The sequence below is a fragment of the Somniosus microcephalus genome, chromosome 25, assembly GCF_052327205.1.
Source record: "Somniosus microcephalus isolate GS21.2 chromosome 25, FLI_Smic_1.0, whole genome shotgun sequence".
In the NCBI taxonomy this organism is placed as follows: Eukaryota; Metazoa; Chordata; class Chondrichthyes; order Squaliformes; family Somniosidae; genus Somniosus; species Somniosus microcephalus.
In genome coordinates, this window is record NC_141011.1 from 41,783,699 (window position 1) to 41,804,221 (window position 20,523).

The window sequence follows — 20,523 nt, forward strand, 5'->3', positions numbered from 1 at the left end:
TGCTACAATCCGACACTTTGACTGGTGCCAGCTTTTTATTTCCAGATTGGTTTTTTTTAAAACTGAATTCAAATTCTCAAAACTGCCATGGTGGGATTTGATCTCATGTTCTACTGGATTATTAATCCAGACCTGTGGTTTACAATTCCAGCAACATAACCACTGTGGTGGAAGAAACCACTCGGAGTCACAGGTAGGCTGTGATAGGAGAGAAACTTTATTACACGCATGCAGGGGAGAGCCTTCAGCGTACCGAAGTCTCTCAAATTTACAATGGTCGTGGCAGTTTATTTATACATAATCAACCAGTTAATTACTGGTTACGTAGGCTTTGGAAGATGCTTCCCGCTATCTGGGATATGTGTCGGTGCAGGCTCGATGGGCCGAAATGGCCTCTATCTGCACTGTAGATTCTGTGATTCTGTGATTCTGTGATCTCAACTGTCCCGGACCCAAGGTCCTTACTTCTGCCTTTCTGCAATTTTGTTTATCTTATCCGGCCTCCAGTTACCATTATCTTTGATCATTATTCCTGATTCAAGGTTTCGTGAAGAAACTTTATTACAACTACTGCTACTGTTAAATGCTGACACTACGCTTTGGTCTGGTTTTGGTCAAGCTTCCCATCATGCCTTGCAGTTACAGTAACATTTCAATAGCATGGCTTCTAACGCAACTATAATATTCATGTAAAGGTTATCCAAACCTACAGGTTACCCTATCACTACTATGCCGTACTCTTGATCACTGTTCAATGACTCTTGCTGGAAAATGCACCCATGGGGACGTTGGGTTGGGTGAGGAGAGGATCAGGCTCAGATGTGATGCACCCCATGGTCAGTCAGCAGTTGACTGACGGTTACTGCCTAGGTTCACACGTGAATCGCGGCCACTGGGATGAAGCACTGGACACTAGTTGGCATCCATGGGACCCCCCACCCCAGCGAGGGGCCAGCACCACATTCCAGGAAAAGCCAGGGCGTGGAGAGATTAACCCTTTCTCCTCAAAACAAAGAAGAGGTCTTGCTTAATGAACAGAATTCAGTGATGGGAAGAGTTAAGGCGGCTGTCTGCTGGTTTTTTGTGTTTTATTTGCCCAGTGATTAATAACCTGGTTTGCAGTTTATTGCTGCGTTCACTGTTATTAGACTGGCGGTTGGTTCCCAGAGGGGAATGTTGAGAATGTGATTAGGTTACACGTTCGTGCACTGCCTGAATTTGCAAAGCAGTGTCTCGACACGTCTACATGTGTGTTTCTGATCACTTCCAGCACTCTGCAACACAGATATTGGTGCCATTATCCAGAGTACTGTATAAAACAAACTGAGGTTCACTAGAAATGGACCAATAAAACACAGTTATGGGAAAAGGAAAGTCTGGTTCATTAAAAAAAGTGATATTGACCCCCCCACCAGTGCTTCATGATTCTACGGCAGTGGAATTTCATACCTGCCGCAGAATGTATCCCCTTCCAGTTTTTCCCGTTTTCCTTTCTCTTCTTGTAACTGTATTGGAACCAAAGCCTGGTGTACCAATATCCATACCAATACCAATAACTATACCCGCCCCACGCCAAGTGTGAATGCTGTCAAGTGACACCCAAACTCTAATCCCCATTGCTACGCAGCTCCATAATCCCCATGCGTTTCACACCTTGCGCGCTTTACCTGCAGTTTGAGGTGTGCCCGGTGTGAAGTGTGTGGGGAATTGTGTAACCCCATTGGTCTCCAGTCCTCCATGAATTGGTTTTACAGAAGTTCCAAGCCCAGTTTGCCAGGTAAATGTTCAGGGTGTGAAATGTATAGGGGGGGTCAACGAGCTGAGAATCAGCAGGGTTTAGAAGCTTGGTGCCAGCTAACTCCATTCCCAGTCAGAACACTGTATTGATTTCTATGTGGGTTCAATGACGACACATTCATGAAAGAGAATGTCTTTTAATCTAAAGTATGTTCAACTCAGTTAACAGCATCACAGGAGACACCATGTTAGAGATCCATCTAAAACGAAACCAAAACTAAACTCTCTCTCTCACATGCCCTCTGCTGGTCAGGCATAAATAATCAAACAGGCAAATATGCTGGTAAGGCATCATAATCAAACAGGCAAATACCATCACTATTTGCTGATATCATTACATCTCCCTTTCTTAAAACAAAAGTATTTTACTTTTATCTAACAACATGTTTTCTTTGTATTACTCTGCATTTTAACTGTAACACTTAATGAACTTACATTATCATTATCTTTATCAAGGTTTTTTAACCTTGCTTTGTGTGTTCACATGAAATATGTAAATACACTAGAACTTGAAGAGAGAATAAGATAACATTACTTCCTTCTATAACAAGAGTCCTTAAACTTGCTCAATGAGTCTCTCAGGAGGCTTCATGTGTCTTGAGGATTTTCTGATTGATTGTCCTTGAATCTGAGTTGTTGCCTCAGATGATTGGTTCTCAGCTGTGTGATCAGGTTGTTCAACAGTATCAGTCTTTTGACCTGCTGTGTGATCAGGTTGTTCAACAGTATCAGTCTTTTGACTTGCTGTGGCTGGTCCCATGAGAAGATCCCGACGATTTCTTCGCAGAACAGCACCCTCATCTGTCTGAATGGTGTATGATCTTGGTTGAACTTCACTCAGGACAGTTCCCTTCTGAGTCCATATGTTTGTTTTGTCTTTGAACCTTACTTGGTCACCAGTGTGGAGTTCAGGTAGGTTTTGTGTTCCTCTGTCATAGTAGTACTTTTGCTTTTCTTTCTGTTGCTCTTTGAACTTCCTCACTTTCTCCCCCTCTTTTGTTTTCAGGAGGTTCTCCGGGATGGGTAGGTTTGACCTTAGCAGACGTCCCATAAGGAGTTGGGCTGGTGACATACCACACTTGAGCGGCATTGTGCAGTATACAAGCATGCTCTGGTAGAAGTCAGTTCCACTGTCTTTTGCCTTGTACATCAGTCTTTTCACTGTCTGGACCGATTTTTCCACTAGTCCATTGGACTGTGGAAAGTGAGGACTTGACGTTGTGTGGACAAAGTCCCACTCTTTGGCAAAGTGTCGGAAACTTGCATTGTAAAACTGGGGTCCGTTGTCTGTGAAGACCTCGCTTGCCACGCCATGTCTGGAGAATATGGCTTTCATACATGTTATCACAGCATCTGCAGTGGTGGTGTACAGTCTACAAACCTCTGGATACAGGGAGTAATAGTCTGTGACTACAAGATAGTCCTTCCCTTGACATATGAATAGGTCAGCGCCTACCTTCTGGTAAGGTCTGTCTGGCGCTGGGTGTGGCTTTAGTGGTTTGCTCGATATTTCAGGCATATTGTGCAGTTTGACACCTCATTTGTCACATCTTGGTTGATTCGTGGCCGGTACATCACCTCTCGTGCTCTTTTCTTACACTTTTCGATTCCCAGATGTCCTCCATGGATCCTTTTTAGCATCTCTTTTCTCAGACTCTTTGGGATAACTATTTTACTTCCTTTGTAGATGATGTCTTCGACCAGTGATAGTTCCGCCCTGCAGTTCCAGTACTCTGCCATGTCAGGTGAGCAATCTTGCTTCATGTTGGGCCATCCATCCAAGATGCTTTTCCTCAGTCGTCTCAGTGTTTCATCTTTGTTTGTCTCAGTCTTTATGAGCTCCATTTTTGCACCTGCTATGGGCAGTGCACTTGTGATCATGTCCACGTAGGCGTTCACTTTTTCATCCATTTTGCTGTTTGCGGGCTCACTTGGGTCAACAGCTCTGGACAACGTGTCTGCTGTATACATCAGCTTACCCGGTTGTGGTGTATGTGCCTTTAAGAGCAATTATGGTGTATGTGCCTTTAAGAGCCCCAGGTGTGCGTAATGCCGGTAATTGCCACTTGGGCTATATAAGCCTGTGTATTGTGTATATCCTTTAGAAACCCCCCCCAGACTTGCTTAGTAAATACCTATGAACCAACTCCTGTCTTCAGTGTCTTTATCTACACACGGACACTACAGTGGCGACGAAGTGGAAACGGACTTACCTGCAATTCGGCAGCACCTCAAGGACATCGATTCCTCCAGCGTCCAGAAGACTCAAGGAAGTAAGAGAAACTGTGGTTTCACCAGCTGGCCAAGCTGGTGACAGGTACTGCGCTAATCCTTCCTGGGCGTCAGGCTGGAGCTCCAGCGGTGGGCTCTACAGCTGAGACAGGCAGCGAAATCGGAGGCAAGCAATAACGGACTGGGAGGGTGCACTCGAGAGACGGCCGGCGCGGCAAGCAGGTCAGCGTTTAGACCTCCGTCGGGAACGAGTCTCCAACAGTGAATAAACGGAAACCACAGTAAAACAGCGTTGTTATCGGTAGCAGCGGCGGGAAAGCGCCATATCGTTGCTACAGAGAGAGAAAAAAAAAAGCGCGGGAAGCGCCATATCTTTTCTGAAATGCCTAAATCTGGTAATATTGAGGCTTTTGATGGCGAAATAGAAGATTGGACCACATACGTGGAAAGAGTAGAGGTTTATTGCACTGCAAATGGAATAACAGATGAAAAAAAAGCTTCAGTACTTCTGAACTTAATGGGCGCGAAGACATACGGGCTGTTACGAAATTTAATCACTCCAGCCAAACCAAAGGACAAGACTTTTAAAGAAATTGTTGATACCCTGCAGGAGCATTTAAACCCAACACCGCTGCTGATAGCGGAACGATTCAAGTTCTTCAAGAGAAATCAACACAAGAATGAAAGTAACGCTGATTACCTAAACGAATTAAGAAAGCTATCAAAGTACTGCCAATTCGGAGCAGGACTATCGGATTATCTTCGAGACAAATTTGTTTGCGGTCTCTTAAGTGAAGGAACACAAAAAAGACTGCTTTCTGAAAAAGATTTAACATTGGACAAAGCTTTCAGTATGGCTGTATCATACGAAGCAGCAGCAAAAGGAGCTGCAGAGATACAACAAGAGACACAGGACTTCGGCACCCATAAAATGACACAGGAGTTCGGAAGATGTTATCGCTGCGGCAGATCCACCCATAACCAGAGGGACTGCTGGTTCAAGGGCAAAGCATGCAGGCAATGTGGTAAGATTGGACACATTGCACGGGTATGCCAATCTGGACAAAATAAATCCACTGACAGAAAACAAAAAATCAATAAAGAAAAGTACAGGAAGGTACAAATGATGACGGACAATAGCTCCGAAGACCAGAATAGCGATAGCGACTCCGGAAACAAGAGACTAAGCTGTCTCAAATTACATAATGTACTTGCCAAAGAGGATTACCAAACCATTTGGGTTACCCTCACAATAGCAGGGTCCCCAGTTAAAATGGAGCTAGATACAGGATCAGCTCTAACCGTAATAAATCGACGAGATTACGAGAGGCTATTTTCGCATATACCTCTAAAAGACACATCCATTATCTTAAAAACATATACGGGGCAGAAAGTCTACCCCAAAGGAAAAATAAGGGTGCCTGTGGTATACAACGGCAAAGAAATACAAAAGTTGTATTTATACATTCTACAAGATGGTGGTCCACCGTTGTTGGGACGTGAATGGATAAGGAAGATACGTTTAGACTGGCACTCCATTCAGGCACTGACGGTGACCAGTAAGGAAAAAAACAATGATGACATCATACCTGAACGATTAAAAGACATCTTGGTCAACGCCAAAGAAGTGTTTCAAGAGAAACTAGGAACCTTGAAAGGCATCACCGCCTCAATAAAAGTGGAAGATACAGCAATTCCAAAAAATTTTAAGGCAAGACCGGTGCCATACGCAATACGTCCGGCAGTCGAGGCAGAGCTGAAGAATTTGGAAAAGGCAGGCGTATTATCCAAAATAGATTGGAGCGAATGGGCAACACCCATCGTTCCAGTATTGAAAAAAACATTGAAAAATAACTCTGAGGAACAGAAAAAAATTCGCATCTGTGGGGACTTTAAGGTGACTGTAAACCCAGTCCTTCACACGGTACAGTATCCTCTTCCGAGGATAGAAGATATTTTCGCCTCACTATCCGGAGGGAAACGTTTCACAAAAATTGACTTGGCACAGGCATATCTACAGATGGAGGTTGAGTGAGACCTCTAAAAGGTATCTCACAATAAACACACACAAAGGCCTGTACCAGTACAATCGACTGGTTTTTGGAATAGCATCAGCTCCAGCTATCTGGCAAAGAGCTATGGAGCAAGTCCTGCAAGGGATTCCGGGGACTCAATGCTACCTAGACGACATCCTTATAACAGGAGAAAACGACAACGAGCACCTTGCCAATTTGGAGCAGGTGCTCACTAGACTGAAAGAACGAGGCCTACGAGCAAATCGCCCCAAGTGCGAATTTTTCCAAAATCAGATATCATATTGTGGCCACATAATTAATAAGGAAGGGTTGCATAAGTCACCTGAAAAAATTGAAGCAGTTATAAAAGCCCCAGCACCTGAAAATGTTTCACAATTAAGGTCATTCCTGGGATTAATAAATTACTATCATAAATTTTTACCGAACTTATCAACTATTCTACACCCTCTTAATGATCTTCTACACACAGGAGTGATTTGGAAATGGAACGAAGACTGTAAGCGTGCCTTCCATAAATGTAAAGACTTAATCACATCCGAGAAAATTTTGGCTCATTACAACCCATCACTACCAATCAGACTGGCGTGCGATGCATCCCCTTACGGCATAGGAGCGGTATTGTCCCATAGATTCCCTGATGGCTCGGAACGGCCGATAGCTTTTGCGTCACGCTCATTGAACTCAGCTGAGCGTAACTATGCCCAGATAGACAGGGAAGCACTCAGCCTGGTATGGGGAGTGAAGAAATTCAACCATTACCTACACGGACAAAAATTTACCTTGCTGACTGACCATCAACCCCTCATCTCCATATTCAACCCTAAAAAAGGTGTCCCCATTATGACGGCACAAAGACTACAGAGGTGGTCCCTTTTTCTAGGGGCACACCAATACAACATTGAATACAAAGGGTCAAAACAGCATGGGAATGCTGACGGTTTATCACGCCTACCGTTGCCAACGATAGAAGAGGCACCTACAGTAGACCCAGTAGAGATATTCCACTCTACCATAGTGGAATGTCTACCGGTGACAAATTCTGCCATTGAAAGGGAGACAAGAAATGACCCTACTCTCTCACGGGTCTACGATTTAACAGTGAAGGGATGGCCAGCACATGGCGAACCACTGTTGCCAGCATTCTCGCAAAGAAGAGAACAGCTGTCAGTGTGCCGAGGAACCTTGATGTGTGGATCCAGAGTGGTGATTCCACCCAAACTCCAGGATAAAGTGCTAAAGCAGCTTCACGAGGGGCATCTGGGTGGAGTGAAAATGAAGAACCTAGCTAGGGCGTTTGTATGGTGGCCATGTATCGATGGAGACATCGAAGACATGACCAAGAGCTGCCTAGGATGCCAGAAGGTCCAAAATGCTCCGCCACAGGCCCCTCTACATCCATGGGAGTGGCCCTCATCTCCCTGGCAAAGGGTGCACATCGACTTTGCTGGTCCATTTATGGACTCAATGTTCTTAATCGCAGTTGATGCACACTCCAAGTGGCCAGAGGTAATAAAGATGTCCTCCACCACCACGGAAAAAACCATCACAGTATTAAGGACCATATTTGCCAGGAATGGGCTGCCGGAGCAGATATGTTCTGATAATGGACCGCAATTTGTGTCCGAAGAATTCAGAAATGGGGTAAAGCACTACACATCCGCCCCATACCATCCCGCCACCAATGGATTGGCTGAAAGGTTTGTCCAGACCTTCAAGAAGGCCATCAAGGCCATGGGTAATGAAGACATAAAACTTCAGCACAAGGTGGATAACTTCTTATTTGCATATAGGAATGCAACGCATATGGTTACTAACCAAACTCCCGCCATGATGTTCTACAATAGAAACCTAAGATGCCGGCTGGATTTGGTCAAGCCCAACATCCGAAGGGACGTGGAGAACTGGCAGTTTCAGGGCATGAATGAAAGGCCAACTAGGGCCTTCCAGATAGGCCAACCGGTTTTGGCCCGGGACTACCGTACCGAGAAATGGCAGCCTGGAACTATCTGCACACGATTAAGACCACTGATGTATACCGTGGACATCGGAGACAGCATAATAAGGCGCCATGCTGACCAAATCATCAAGTCATCCGAAAAGGGACAACCTACACCACCACTCTATACATCTAACGATGAAGTAGAGATACCCATATCTACCTCCGATCCGGTGATACTGGAGCCCGATGAACCCGACACTGGCCTTCAAGCCGAATCAGCCTTGCCAGAAGAACCTACTACACCACCAGAAACTACTACACCCCCGAGGCGTTATCCGGACCGAGTCAGGAAGCCTCCTGAGAGACTAACTTATAATTAATTAATACAGCAATGTATATTATTTTGCATATAACATGTAATTAATAATTACTTAAAATATGATGTACTAGTTAGCTAGAAGGGGAGGAATTGTGGTGTATGTGCCTTTAAGAGCCCCAGGTGTGCGTAATGCCGGTAATTGCCACTTGGGCTATATCAGCCTGTGTATTGTGTATATCCTTTAGAAACCCCCCCCAGACTTGCTTAGTAAATACCTATGAACCAACTCCTGTCTTCAGTGTCTTTATCTACACACGGACACTACACCGGTGTGTACGCAACATTCAGTGTATAGCGTTGCAGCCTGATCATCATTCTTTGTATTCTAAGCGGACATCCATTTAGTAGCTTTTGGAACAATGCAATCAAGGGCTTATGGTCAGTCTCTACACTGATTGCTTGTCCTGACACAAACTGGTGAAATCTTTCACAGGCGTATGTGATGCTGAGCAGCTCCTTTTCTATTTGAGCATATCGCGTCTCCGCGTCTGTCATTGAGCACGATGCATATGCAATAGGTTGCCAGTAGTCATATTTTTGCAGAAGAACAGCACCGAGCCCACTCTGTGATGCATCTGATGATATCTTGATGGGTCTCGCTGGGTCATAAAACCTCAGAACTGGTTCCTCTGTGAGCAGTTTCTTTAGATCGCTCCATGACTTCTCATGCTCATGATTCCATTCCCATTCTATGTTCTTTTCAGTTAGTCGTCTCAGTGGCGCCATCTTTTCTGAGAGGTTGGATATGAATTTACCCATGTAGTTGATCATTCCATTAAACCTCTGCACGTCCTTTTTGCATTGTGGCTTTGGCATATTCTCAATGGCGGACACCTTTCTGGGATCAGGTCTGATGCCCTCACTGCTAAGGATATCTCCCACGAATGTCAGTTCTGTCACCCCGAGCTGGCATTTCTCTCTATTCAGCTTCAGGTTTGTTTTCCTTGTTGCTTCCAGCACTTTTTTCAGTCTCTCGTCATGCTCAGTTCTCGTGGTTCCCCATACTATGATGTCATCCATTGATGTATCAACTCCCTCCAGGTGCTCATAGATCATAGGGATAGTTTTGTGATACACTTCAGGAGCTGAGGCAATGCCAAATGGTAACCTTAGGAATCTGTATCTGCCAAATGGACTGTTGAACGTGCACAGTCTTGAACTTGCCTCGTCCAGTTTCATCTGCCAAAATCCTGATGATGCATCTAACTTGCTGAAATACTTTGCATTTGCAAACTGTGACATGATTTCCTCACGTGCAGGAAGCTTGAAGCGCTCTCTCTTTATTGCTCTGTTTAGATCTCTTGGATCCAGGCAAATTCTGAGCTTTCCATTCTTTTTGTCCACAATGACGAGGGAACTCACCCACTCAGTTGGCTCATCTATCTTTTGAATCACGTTCAGGCTTTCCATCCTGTCCAACTCTGCCTTCAGTTGCTTTTGAAGAGCAAACGGAATTTTCTGCATGGATGTATGACCGTTGGCATACTTTTATCTACTCTGATCGTGTGTTCTCCTGGAAGGCAGCCTAGACCCTGAAATAGGTCGTTGTACTCTTTCATGAGTTCATCATAGACTGTCTCTCCTTCGCTTTCCACAATGAGGACTCTCTTTACCAGGTTCAGTCTCTCACAGGCTATTAAACCTAGTATGGCTTGCACATCCTTTGGCACCACGATTAATGCTAGCGTGTGCTCTCTGTCCTTGTGTGTCACTTTGACAATGCATCTTCCTTTCACTGGTATATCAGTACCTGAGTATCCTGTCACTTTCACTTTGATTCCATGTATCTTTGGTCTGGGTCTAATTTTCTTAAAATCAGTCTCTGATATCACATTAACTTGTGCTCCAGTATCCAATTTAAATGGAATGTGTATGTCATTCACTTTTAGTGTCAACATCCAGTCTCTTTTTTCTTTTATGTTTTCAGACACAACATCTACATAGAACTCCTCTATCTCGCTTTCATCTACTGTATGGACCTTGCTTTGTTGCGCTTGGTTCTTACAGCAACGGGCATAATGGTTGTTTTTGTTGCAACTATTGCATGTTTTCCCATATGCTGGACACTTTTTTGGTGTATGCTGTGTACCGCATCGACGACATGACTTTCGATTGCCCCTTTCATTTTTGTTTGCTGGCCACGCCTCTTTTTTCACATTGGCGCTCTTTTTGTTAAACGGTTTGTGTCCGTTCTTACTCACTGCATCCACGTTGCAGCTACTGTCACTGAACAGCTCCTTTGCCTGTGACTTCACAGTCTCTGTAGCCCTACACAGTGCTATGGCTTTTCCCAGGTCTAGATCTTGCTCTCTTAGCAGTCTTTCCCTTAGACCATTATCTGGAATACCACACACCAGTCTGTCTTTTATCAGCGAGTCTGTCAGTCCCCCAAATTCTCACGTTTTGCTTCTGTTTCTCAGTTCAGTCACATACTGATCAATAGTCTCTCCCGTTTTCTGTACACATGTGAAAAATCTGTGCCTCTCAAACGTCACATTACGTTTAGGTATGCAGTAGGCCTCAAACTGTTCCATTATTTTATCCAACTTCATTTTGTCTCCATCAGCAGTGAATGTGAAGTTATTATACACCTCCAGCGCTTCATCACCCACGACATGTAAGAACACTGACGCTTTCATTTTATCACTTTTCTCGTCAGCTCCGATTGCTGCTAAATACAACTCCAAACGTTGTTTGAACCTCCTCCAATTTTAAGCCACATTACCTGTCAACTGAAGCTCAGTGGGTGTAATCCTACCATTTTTTCACTTCGTTAGCTATTCTCCAATGGTAAGTAACGATGTTCTCTTTTGGCTTGCTAATATGTGGATGTGGTAAACCACTGTTATACCTGTCTGTAAGTGTATGTGTATTCCACTAGGTACAGGTCTGGACATGCCTCGGCTGACTCCTCCCACTATTCCAGGTATATAAGTGACTACCTCCCAGTCCCTTAGTATTCTGGACGGGTCGACCACTCGAGCCAAGACCTTCATTCTTTAGTTAATAAAAGCCTGGTTGTTACTCGCTTAACCTCAGTCTTTTGAGTAATTGATGGCGCATCAATTTTATTAACTAAATTTTTTATAATGGAGAAGATCCTCACACCAGCATGCCTGGACCTGGACAGTCGGGAAGCGGACGCTTCCACCAAGTTTGCTTACTGGCTCATGTGCTTCGAGACATTCCTGACTGCCTCCACTGCGGTCGTAACGGATGCGAACAAATTGTCTGTCCTGATCTCCAAGGTGAACCACCAAGTGTACTCAGTCATCCGGGACGCGACCTCGTACACAGCCGCCCTCCAGCTCCTCAAGACCAAGTACACGCGCCCTGTGAACGAAGTATACGCCAGGCACCTACTGGGGAGTCGCAAGCAACAACCTGGGGAATCGACTGAGGAATACCTCCAAGCTCTGTCCGCGCTTGGCCGGGCCTGTGGGTGTAAGGCGGTAACGCCCACTACGTACACGGAGGAACTGATCCGGGATGCCTTCGTAGCGGGCCACAGGTCCAACTACACCCGACAGCGACTGCTGGAGCAGAGTGACCTCACCCTCGACAAAGCCTCCGAAATTGCACTAACGCTGGACGCAGCCTACCGGGGCATGGATGCCTACTCCTCTGCACCGTGGACGCCGCGGGGAACGACAACCTGGGACACGGTAGGACAGCCCCATAGCACTGTGCCACCCCAGCCACAGCCCAACGACGGCCCAACTACCGCAGCAGTGTCCCAAAGTCAGACAGCAGTATCCCAAGGCCAGAAATGCTACTTCTGTGGCCAGGCCAAACACCCCAGAGCGCGCTGCTCGGCAAAGAATGCGACCTGCTCAGGCTGTGGGAAAAAGGGACACTACGCCAGTGTCTGCAAGGCCAAAGCCACCCCGAACGCCAGCAGCGCCGCGTGTGGGCCGTGCGAGCCGCCATCTTGGGCCCCCAACAGCGCCGCGTGTGGGCCGTGCGGGCCGCCATCTTGGGCCTCCCCAGCCATGTGCGAACCACCGCAGCAGCAGCCATCTTGGACGACTCCAGCCACATGGGAATCATGGACGCCGCCATCTTGGACACCAGCCGGGACGCAGCAGGCCGCCAACCCCCCCCCATCTGATACCCGCAGCGACACACCGACCCCTACGCTGGCCTCTGTTACGCTGGACCAAACGAGACCGCACCAACTAGCTCGGTCCAAAATGGACGTTAAGGTAAACGGCCATGCAATAAACTGCCTTTTTGACTCCGGGAGCACAGAGAGCTTCATCCACCCTGACACGGTGCGGCGTTGCTCTCTCCCAGTCCTGCCTGCGCACCAGCGGATTTCTATGGCCTCCGAGTCCCAGTCAGCGGACATTGGCGGCTACTGCGTGGTGACACTAGTAGTAGACGGGACTGTGTTCAATAATTTTAAACTCCTGGTCCTGCCCGACCTCTGCGCTGCCGTTCTACTGGGGTTGGATTTCCAGTGCCACCTCAAAAGCGTTACGATGGCGTTCGGTGGCCCCCGCCCCCCACTCACAGTCCGCAGCCAGCAGCCTCCAAATTGCCCGCCGCGCACCAGATGCAACCTCTCCACACTCAGAGTCCCACCCCCCCCACTGTTTGCTAACCTCACCCCCGACTGTAAGCCCATCGCCACAAAGAGCAGGCGATACAGTGCTGGGGACAGGGTTTTCATCAAAACCGAAGTGGAGCGGCTCCTGAAGGAGGGGATTATTGAGGGCAGCTCCAGCCCCTGGCGAGCCCAGGTTGTGGTCGTTAAGACCGGCGAAAAACAACGCCTAGTCATCGACTACAGCCAAACAATAAACCGCTACACCCTGCTGGACGCCTACCCACTCCCCCGCATAGCTGACATGGTCAACCTGATCGCGCAGTACCGCGTCTTTTCGACCATTGACCTGAAATCAGCGTACCACCAGCTCCCCATCCGCCCTGAAGACAGCCAGTATACTGCTTTTGAGGCAAACGGCCGCCTCTATCACTTCCTTAGGGTTCCCTTTGGCGTTACCAAGGAAGTCCACATCGGGGACATCGTTACCGCCATGGCTGACGTCCCCAGGGCCGGTACTACTGAGAAGACACGTGAGGACCAATAAAACGGACCCCCTGGTCGAGAGGGTCGACCTCCTCCACGCCAACCCCCAGTACGCTTACATTGCGTACCCGGACGGGCGGGAGGACACAGTCTCCATACGAGACCTCGCACCCTTGGGGACCGCTGTAACCCACTACCCATTACCACCCCCCCCCCACGACCCGATATCCAACCCCAGCAGCCGGCACGCCTGAGCCCGTCACCCACGAGGACTACACTCCAGTGCACCAGCCTACACGGGACGCGCCGCCGGAAGCTCCAACACCCCTGCCATCGCCACGTCGATCACAGCGGCAGACAAGACCTCCGGAGAGACTCCAATACACGAAGTTTTAAATACACTTCACCCCGCCGGACTCATTTTTAAACAAGGGGTGAATGTGGTAAACCACTGTTATACCTGTCTGTAAGTGTATGTGTATTCCACTAGGTACAGGTCTGGACATGCCTCAGCTGACTCCTCCCACTATTCCAGGTATATAAGTGACTACCTCCCAGTCCCTTAGTATTCTGGACGGGTCGACCACTCGAGACAAGACCTTCATTCTTTAGTTAATAAAAGCCTGGTTGTTACTCGCTTAACCTCAGTCTTTTGAGTAATTGATGGCGCATCAGTGGAGAGCTGATTTAACTTCAGATTTTTCCTCTTCACCTCTTTCAATCACTTCTGACACCATGTATTGATTTCTATGTGGGTTCAATGACGACACATTCATGAAAGAGAATGTCTTTTAATCTAAAGTATGTTCAACTCAGTTAACAGCATTACAGGAGACACCATGTTAGAGATCCATCTAAAACTAAACCAAAACTAAACTCGCTCTCTCACATGCCCTCTGCTGGTCAGGCATAAATAATCAAACAGGCAAATATGCTGGTAAGGCATCATAATCAAACAGGCAAATACCATCACTATTTGCTGATATCATTACAAACACCACGGCCGGAAATTCCTCGAATTCGCTCCCGCTCTGCCAGCGTTATCGTGTAAACCGGGCTCTGCCCGCACTCCTCGTGGGAGTAACATCGCGGAGCAGGAGCAGCTCCAAGGAATTTCCTAACCCGGGTATTGAGTGTCTCCTATATAGTACTTAGGTGCCACTTGAGAGTGAGCTGTCTCGCCTGCTGGTATTGAAGTTACCAGAGAGTCAGGGACCAAATGCAATGAACTGCTTTTAAATACATTACAACAGTGACGAGACTTCAGAAAAAATATTTGATTTGCTGTGAATAGCTTTGGGACGTCCTGAGGTCGTGAAAGGCTCGAAGGGCCAAATGGCCTCCTCATGTTTCTATTTCTAATGTTCTAATAAATGCAAGTTCTTTCTTTAAATTGTTTAAATTATACAACATGGGGATGTGAGGAAAAACTTTTTTACGCAGCGCGTGGTGATGACCTGGAACTCGCTGCCGACGGAAGTGGTGGAAGCGGAGACACACAATGTTTTCAAGGGGAGACTGGATAGGCACTTGAGGGAAATAAACTTGCAGGGCTACGGGGATAGAGCGGGGGAGTGGGACTGACTGGATTGCTCTACAGAGAGCCGGCATGACTCTATGACTCTATAACATTATCTGAACAAAAACCATCAGTTTAACACCATTGTTTGATTGAGATGTCTCCAAACCCTGGGCAGACATGCCACAGGATCAACAGTCTCAAGCCTGGGAATTTGTTAGGGTTGGCTGCTGGATATGAGTGGAGGGGTGAGGAGTACAACACAGATATGGGGAGGAGGGGGTTGGGAGCCTGGTTTGATGAAACATTGATATGACGGGGATGAACCAAATGCAGATATTGTGGGGGATTGGGGGCACCAATAAAACATGAATACGAGGAGCTCTGACTCGGTAATTCGAGGATGGGGGCATGAATTAATCTGCACAGGTGCACTATGGTCTGGGCACCAAACCTAGGGTCTGGGCACCAACAATGCCAGGTGCGGAGTGATCCAGTTTACTCAGAGGAGCTGATCAGAATTTGTCTTGCCCTCACACAGATGTGGACGAGTGTGACGCTGGTGCTGGCTGCTGTCAACAGGACTGTTTCAATACCCCTGGAGGATACGAGTGTGGCTGTCACGCAGGGTATCGGCTCAGTCTGGATGGCTGTACATGTGAAGGTGAGAATTGACAGTTCAGTTCCATATACTGATGCATTGCCCCGAGTCTGTCTGGATTCAAACTCAACACCCACAGGTGAAAGCACAGTGTTTCGAGCCAAATTCACCAAGAAAACGCTTGTCATTTGATAGCTTTACTCTCCAATCTCCCTCAAACTTTCTTGTCTATCTATCAATACCAGTATGGTCATGCTCTTAGTTTCCTTCCTCGTTCTGACAAACATATGAAAAAGAAGGGGAGGAAAAGACCTGCTAGTCCATCAAGCCTGGCTCATCCTGACACGGTGCAGTGGACAGCGCCATCCCAACCCTCCCCCACCCCACCTCCACTCCAATAACCACACAATCTCCTGGGAGAGAGACAAAAAAACAGAGGAAATAAACAATTTCGGTAAAAACTCTGGGATATTCATTAAAGCTCGAATGTTGGAAGCTCCAGGTGACCATGGTGACCAGTGCCACTATCCCCATGGACCCACATACCTTCTATAACTTGAGGTGTCTTCCGCTTGCAGGGCCTCATCCAGATCCTTTCTGAGCACTTGCAGTGAATCTATACTAACTGTAACCTCCAAGTGCCCCATCTTACACACTCGATCTCCTCGCTGCATCGTCACTGTGTGGAGATCAAGACTCATTACACCATTTCCTACTCTAACTTATTCTTTCAGTTTCTAACAAACATTTCATTGTCCTCCTTTTGCCTTAATGGTCTGCACTAATTTCCAACAATTCATTTCCCACCCAAATTGACTCAGGCCCTTCCTCATCTGAGGTTGAATCAATTTGTCTTACTGTCTTATTAACCACTAGAAAGCCCTTGAGATGAATGTCAGCTTGGCTCAGCTGGCTCTAGTCTTTGAGTCAGGAGGTTGGGGGTTCAATCTCCGCACAATATAGGTTGGCCAGTGCAGTAGAGAGGGAGTGCTGCATTGTTGGAGGTGCCATCTTTCAGTTGAGATGTTAAACTGAGGCCTCACCTGCAGGCTCAGGTGCATGTAAAAGCTCCCATGGTGCTCTTTGAAGACGAGCAGGGAGTTCTCCCACTGTCCTGGCCCACGTTCCTCTCTCAACCAACACTGCCAAAAACAGATTATCTGCTCATACATTCACTTGCTGTTTGTGGGACTTTACTATGCACAAACTCTTTGCAAAGATTGCTTACATAACAACAGTGACTACACTTCAAAAGTGATCTATTGGTTGTAACGTGCTTTCGGGACATAAGGCACTATATAATTGTATTTTTTTCTCAGTGAAAGTTGAGTTCTAATTGGATGAAAATCTTTGTTGCTGATTTAAGTGATAAAGTTGATGTGGCTGCATCATTTGTTACTTGGTTATACTTTACGTTTGCCTGTACTTTATACTGACCTGTACTTTAGGTTTGTCTGTACTTTATGCTTGACTGTATTTTAGGTTTGCCTGTACTTTATGCTTGCCTGTACTTTAGGCTTGCCTGTATGTTTTCACTAAAATGACCAAAGAGAGGAATTTCACCCATTACATTTTTCATGTATTTAGGATTACATTTCTTTCAGAACAGAATCAATTAAGCCCTAATTGTTACTCTATCCAACTGTGCTGGCAAACTAGGACCCTGCTCACTGCTAAGATCCTCCTGTTGTGACTATCAAACTGTTGATGTTGGATAGGGGTCAGTGGTTGTGAAGCAACAAAGCAAAACAAAAATAGGATATTTCATTTTTTTTTAAATAATAACATTTAGCAGTGCGAGTATTTGAGAAATTGTTGATGTGAATGTTAATGAGGCAGCAGCTTCCATCTGCAGTCCCTGCACCAAAATCAGTTCCAAGTGGGGGGGACTTACGGAGGGAAGGGACTTTCCTTGTTCTTGGACTCAGTCATTGGAAACTCTGCACTAAATTTACTTTGAAATGATGCGTGTACTTTTCCAAGTCCCAGGGTAATGTGAAAAGCTTGTTATGCTTTGAGTTTAGTCAGTTTTGAGTCAAACTCTAATTTATTTCATATAAAATTATTATTTTCTTTTTAACCCTTTAAAGGTTTCAGTAACTTGTTTTTAGAATTTGTTGTCTTTCTTCTGAGTTTTCTCCAGGACAGATACTTCCTTATTTAACTAAGGCGGGGTGGGGAGAGGGCAAATGGATCATTGGTTTATGGCTGCATGGCATCTCTCACTTAACTATCGTGGGTCTGGCCTTATTAGCCAATGTGAAACAGGTGTTGCTGGATGAAGTGGATTGGATTGTCAACATTTCACTAGAACTCTGGTTGTCAAACTTTCTGTGTGGGTCCACCACCACCCCTCTCAACTATTGGCACGTTCCCAGGAACCCCCTGCAAATATTGATACATTCCTAGGAACCCCCTGCAAATATTGGCATGTTCCCAAAAAAAAACCTGCAAATATTGGCATGTTCCCAAAAAAAACCCCTGCAAATATTGGCATGTTCCCAAAAAAAACCCTGCAAATATTGCCGCTCACTTAGGCTGAGGTTTGATAATGGACTTGTAACCCATTTACAATCCCATTAGCTCTTGTTCTGAGGTTTGCTAATCTCGCAATGGGAGGAGATGCAGCTGGTTGAGTTCACATGGGATTCATTGGGCTGGATTTTCCCGGGTCCCTCCCGCATGGTGCGGGGGGGGCCCGGGAGACGGCAGGAAAGCTAGAAGGTCGGCTTTTAACTCCACAGCGTGCGTGCGATGTCAGGGGCGGGTTCCCCGCCTGGAAGTCAGCTTGATTGACAAGCTGGGCTCCAGTCGTGTAGGGAACTCGGAGAAGGAGGCCGCAGCAACAGGTAAGTGCTGGGCCCAGGATGTTGGGCGGCAGGGGGTGTCCAAACCTGGCGCGGGGTCCGATTCCCCCGGAAGGGCGGTCCAATCCCCGGGAGTTGTGGGGGGGGGGGGGGGGAGAGGGGGTCCGATCGGAGTCGTGATCCCTGGGGGCTGGGGGCGGATTCCCGACCCCAGGAAGGGCCAGTTTGATGGTGGGGGAGTTTGGGGGGCTGGGAGGAAGCACTCCTGTTCCTCCCAGTGCACAAGGATTGCTCCCCGAAGCTGAGGCCGCCTCGTTGCAGCCACTGGGAATCCCGAGCCCCAGGATTCCCCGGACGCCTGCAGTAAAACCTGCACAGTAGGTTAAAGTAGAGACCTCAGACCTCATTATCATTTGTAAATTGCCAACTCGTTTCTTGGCCCCCCCCGCCCCTCCCCCGTCCTGCCTGAGTGAAAGGAGAAAGTGAGTGGGTTGGGGTCAGGGTTCACATTTTTTCAACTTTCACTCCCCCCCACATCTCCAACCCGCCCACTCTTACCTCAGAAAATTCCAACCTTTATCTCAATTCATAGAATATCACACCAGTGACGCAGGGATTATTTCGCCAGTGTGAAAACCACTTTGGGAGCCACCACCATGAGTGCAGTGTTTGTTCCATTACAAGGTGTTCTCCCTAGGTGAAGAACCAAGGGCCAAGGCCCATAGCGCAGGACATCAGCAAGGTTGAAAGGAGTAGGAGCGAAGACGAGATGAATCGAGAAGTGATAATTAATTATGCGAAACTTAGGTTTTAAAAGCCTGGAGATTTTAGGGAAAAGGTAAGACTAATAGATGCATATGAGCTTTTGACGTGATTCAGATTGTTTAGTGAGGACTAAGTGCATTTTGATATTCATTTTCATTGCAGCCAATTCTTTCTTACCTGGTCAGTGACAATAGGTTTGAGACTGGTAGAGTGATGTATGGAGGCTTTTCTGACATCTACACAGACGTCTCTTTGCATTTTCCTTCCAGATGTTGATGAATGCACCGCGGAAAACGACAGCTGCGAGCACACCTGCCAGAACACAGCTGGATCCTTCCAGTGCTCCTGCGACATTGGCTACAAGCTGGACGGGGATCGGAAGAGCTGCGCCCGTACGGTTCTGTCTTGCGTTGACGGTTACACTTGCAGAACTGCAGACCGTCCATTTTGCAAAGCAGGGGTCTCCATGAGGGGCATTTGGGGGTTTGCCCTTGAAAATAATCATAGAGGCAGATGAAGTGGGAAGATATGCAGACTATTCATTGAGTCAGTGACTTCTGTCTAAGCCCAGTATGGCCAAGATCCTAAATTGACGTTAAAAAAATATTGTTGCAAAATTTCCAACAATAACAATTTACATTTATATAGCGCCTTTAACGTAATAACATGTCCCAAGGTGCTTCACAGGAGTCTTATCAGACAAAGTTTGACACCGAGCCACATAAAGAGATATTAATACAGGTGACAAAGATTTTAAGGAGCATTTTAAAGGAGGAGAGAGAGGTGAAGAGGTTTAGGGAGGGAATTCCAGTACTGAGGGACCACTGGACTGTCGGAGGTGCCGTCTTTTGGATGAGACATTAAACCGAGGCCTCGTCTGCCGCCCTCTCAGGTGGACGTGAAAGATCCTGCGTTGATATTTAAAGAGGAACAGGGGCGTGTTCCAGGTCTTGGTCAAGGTTTGCCCCTCATCCACAACAGATTAACTGGTCATTCATCCCGGTGCTGTTTGTGGGATCTTGCTGTGCACAAATTTCCAGCCGCGTTTCCTTACATAACAACAGTGACTGTACATCAAAAAGTAATTCATTGGTGCTCTGGGATGCTCTGGGGATAAGAAACCGGCTTTGTAAGTGCAAATTCTTTCTTTCTTACCACTGCCTCCAAACCCAGCTCATGCATTCTCATGCCGTGCCCTGCTCAGAGGTAATACTGGTGAGCGGAGATCACATTTCAATCAGATCTGTCTGCTAAGCAACCTCTTCCTCAATGTAACTTTCATTAAACAAGAACACAGCATATTATTTCCATGTGTAATCCCTGTGGGACGTTTCTCTTCCTTATTACCCGTGGTTCTATTAACCTCGCTGTCCTCGTCAGTTTTTAACTCTGAACCTCTGTTGTGGTGGGTGT

General features: G+C 46.7%; 1 protein-coding gene across 1 annotated transcript in view; it reads left to right on the forward strand.

Moving 5' to 3' along the window:
- Positions 1–20,523, forward strand: part of LOC147100733 (uncharacterized) — a 290,852-nt gene that overhangs the window by 176,632 nt on the left and 93,697 nt on the right. Inside the window, exons 8-9 of the mRNA XM_085967558.1 lie at positions 15,479–15,601; positions 19,380–19,502. Coding sequence (XP_085823684.1) covers positions 15,479–15,601; positions 19,380–19,502 — 246 coding nt within the window. The remainder of the gene's footprint in view (positions 1–15,478; positions 15,602–19,379; positions 19,503–20,523) is intronic.